This window comes from Microtus ochrogaster, chromosome 10 (genome assembly GCF_000317375.1).
Source record: "Microtus ochrogaster isolate Prairie Vole_2 chromosome 10, MicOch1.0, whole genome shotgun sequence".
Taxonomy (NCBI): Eukaryota; Metazoa; Chordata; class Mammalia; order Rodentia; family Cricetidae; genus Microtus; species Microtus ochrogaster.
This window is the reverse complement of record NC_022016.1, coordinates 81,980,577-81,983,704: the sequence shown is the minus strand read 5'-3', so window position 1 is coordinate 81,983,704 and position 3,128 is coordinate 81,980,577. Positions and strand designations below refer to the sequence as shown.

General features: G+C 48.7%; 1 protein-coding gene across 1 annotated transcript in view; it reads right to left on the bottom strand.

The window, feature by feature from the left end:
- Park7 (Parkinsonism associated deglycase) overlaps positions 1-3,128 on the bottom strand; it is a 15,978-nt gene that overhangs the window by 9,380 nt on the left and 3,470 nt on the right. The window contains exons 3-4 of the mRNA XM_005353673.2: positions 2,048-2,149; positions 210-269 (exon numbers count right to left, since the gene is read on the bottom strand). Of these exons, the coding sequence (XP_005353730.1) occupies positions 210-269; positions 2,048-2,149 (162 nt within the window). The remainder of the gene's footprint in view (positions 1-209; positions 270-2,047; positions 2,150-3,128) is intronic.

The following is a 3,128-nucleotide window of genomic DNA, read 5'->3' as shown; positions in this document are numbered from 1 at the left end:
GGCTAACCTTGACTGTTTCTCCTGCATCTGCAGTAAATATTCCTAGAACCGCGCTCTGCAATGTTAGACGCCACTCGGCTAACCTTGGCTGCTTCTACTACCTCTGCAGCACCATCCCTGAGGCACACCAGATCAAACACGACAGAACAGAGTAGAAGATGCAAGACTTTCCCGTAAGACCCCCACTGAGGCATGACCAAGCAGTTTACCTCAGATAAATTCTGTGCACCCAGATTGCCTCCTGGAAGAACCACCACATCGTACGGTCCCTGTGAATTGGGAAACAAAAGGGAACATTTTACTTCTACTGTGTTAATGCGAGCCCAGGAGCAGCTTCGTATCTGAGGATGCACTATCTGCACAGAACAGCACATGCGCCTCAGGGGTGGGGCTATGCACACAAGCAGCTCTAGACAGAGCTTGAGCACACTCTTAGCACAAGTGAGACCCTGGGTTTGATTCTTCAACACTAAAAATAATAAGGCATAGTGGTGCCATCAGAAGGAGGAAGCAGAGCAGGAAGATCAAGGGTTCAAGGGTGCCCTCCACTACACACTAAGTTTGAGGCCAGCCAGGTATACATAAGACCCTGTCTCAAAACAACAAAAATCACCAGATATCAAACAAATAAATTAAGGCATATCCCTATGGTGGAACATTGTAATAAAAAATAAATAAATAAAAAAACGCAGCTATGAGGGCTGGAGAAATGGCTCAGCAGTTAAGAACCCCTGTTGCTCCTGGAGGGCTGCAGTTCGGGTCCCAGCACCCACATGGTGGCTCACAACTCCATATAACTCCAGCTCCAGGGGACCCAGCACCCTTTTCTGATCTCTGTGGGTACTAACACAGACAGACACACACTCACACATAAATAGTCTCTCTTTTTGTAAAGATTTATTTATTCATGTATTTTATGTATGAGTGCTCTGTCTTCATGCACACCAGAAGAAGGAATCTGATCCCATTATAGACGGTTGTGAGCCACCATGTGGTTGCTGGGAATTGAACCCAGGACCTCTGGAAGAATAGCCAGTGCTCTTAACCCCTGAGCCATCTCTCCAGCCTGGAAATACTGAAACTTCTTAGAGAGGAATGCACGGCCCTCCGCTGGGGACAGCGTGGGGAATCACACTCATGCCTTTCCCGCCTTTGCTGCCACGTCTCTGCTCTACAGGGCACAGCCCATCTCTTATCACCGTGAGTCATGACCTCTGACCTCTGGTAGTAGCTGAGGGTCAATGGGCAGGCACGCTGATGAGGAAAGTGATAACCAACAGTCCCCCATCACCGTAAAAACAGAGAAGGCAACAGTTTAAGGAACGCTCTCACCTCACCCTCAACCCAACTACTCAACTGTGCATCCCTCCACACTGGTCATCCGAACAGGAAGAAAAGGACAGGAGCCGGGCCCATGACCCAGATGACAGAGGTCACAGTCAGGCCACCTGGGCCACCACCAGTGCCACTTCCAAAACCCTGTCTCAAAACAAACCTTTAACAAGGGGGAGAGGCTAGGAGGACAGAAGTCAGTGGCAGAGAGCTCGCCTGACATGGAAGGCCTGAGGTTCGACTACCAGTACTGAGAAAAGAAAATGGAAAATATGGTAGGCTACTTACAAGGCAAGGGGGCCTCTGGGAGAAAATACCAAGGAGAAACAATGCTCCCACTCAGCCGCCACTACCCTGCTCCCTCCTGCTCCCCCACCCACACCACCCACTTACCGGACACAGGATCCAGCCATTCTCATCCAGGTACAATCATTTTCTTTAATTCTTTTTGTTTGTCGAGACAGGGTTTCTCTATGTAGCCTGGCTGTCCTGGAACTTGCTCTACAGACCAGGCTGCCTCAAACTCACATTTCTGCCTGCCTCTGCCTCCCGAGTGCTGGGATTAAGGGTGTGTGCCACCACCGCCACCAGCCAGAATCATTTTCTTGAATTACGTCTGCTCTAACTACAGTCATAGATACAACCAAAAGCCATTTCAAAAAAAAAAAAAAAAAAAGTAATAAGCCCCCAGAGAAGGAACATGTACAAAACAAACCTGCTTTTTTGCATCTTCAAGACTGGCATCAGGACAAATCATGACATCACGGCTACACTGCACGGGGTCTTTCCCAGCCAAGCCTGCAACGGTGACTTTAATCTAGGAAAAGAACAGATGCTCAAGACCATGAAGATACACAGACACGGGCAACACATACCCATTCCGTGGTTCTCAGTAACTAGTCGGGGAATACCACAAAGCCAACACTTATACCCATTCCGTGGTTCTCAGTAACTAGTCAGGGAATACCACAAAGCCAAGTCGAGGCAATGGCCAAATGTATTTAATACCGGTCTCTTCTGTTTTGCCTGAGACAGTCCTAACTTGTAGCTGAGCCGCTGCCCCAGTTCTGACTGGCTAGGACACGCTTTACCCCACACATGTTGAGTTTGGGAGATGAATTACAGGGTCACCCTATTAATAACCCATCTTGCAAAGCTACCGTTGTCATTTAAATCTCACGATCTTTTCCAAAAGTAGAAATGAAAGCCAAACAAATAAACAATACTTTATCCTCCAGAACACTCATTAGGGGACATTACCAGGGGCTAGTACCCAAAACACGGACGTTTCTTACAGTGCTGGGAGGTCACAGGTCAGCTCACTGAAGACGAGCTTGCAAAATTTAGCAACACTGACCACAACAGTCCTGGTCCAGCAATCCCATGTTTAGGTGCCGAGCCTCAAAAGCCGTCCTCACGCTTGCTTATTGCAGAGGCTGGAGAGATGGCTCAGCGGTTAAGAGCACCTGGATTTGGTTCCCAGCACCCACATGGCAGCTCACAACCACCTATAATTCTAGTTCTAGGGCATCAGGCACAATTTCTGGCTTCTTCGGGTACCAAGCACACATGCAGTGCAGACTTACATGCAGGCAAACATTCACACACAGAAAAAAGTTGAAAATCTCAAATATCCAGCAGCACAGGCTATAACTGGAGCGAGGAGGCGGTGGTATTCCACACTGTAGAGCACTGTGCAGCAGCTTGAAAAGATGACGCTGGCCTTCCAGTGTGCAGAGCTGAGTGTAAACACACACCCGGGGCTGAGCGCTGCTCACAGTGTGTGCGGGGCTGAG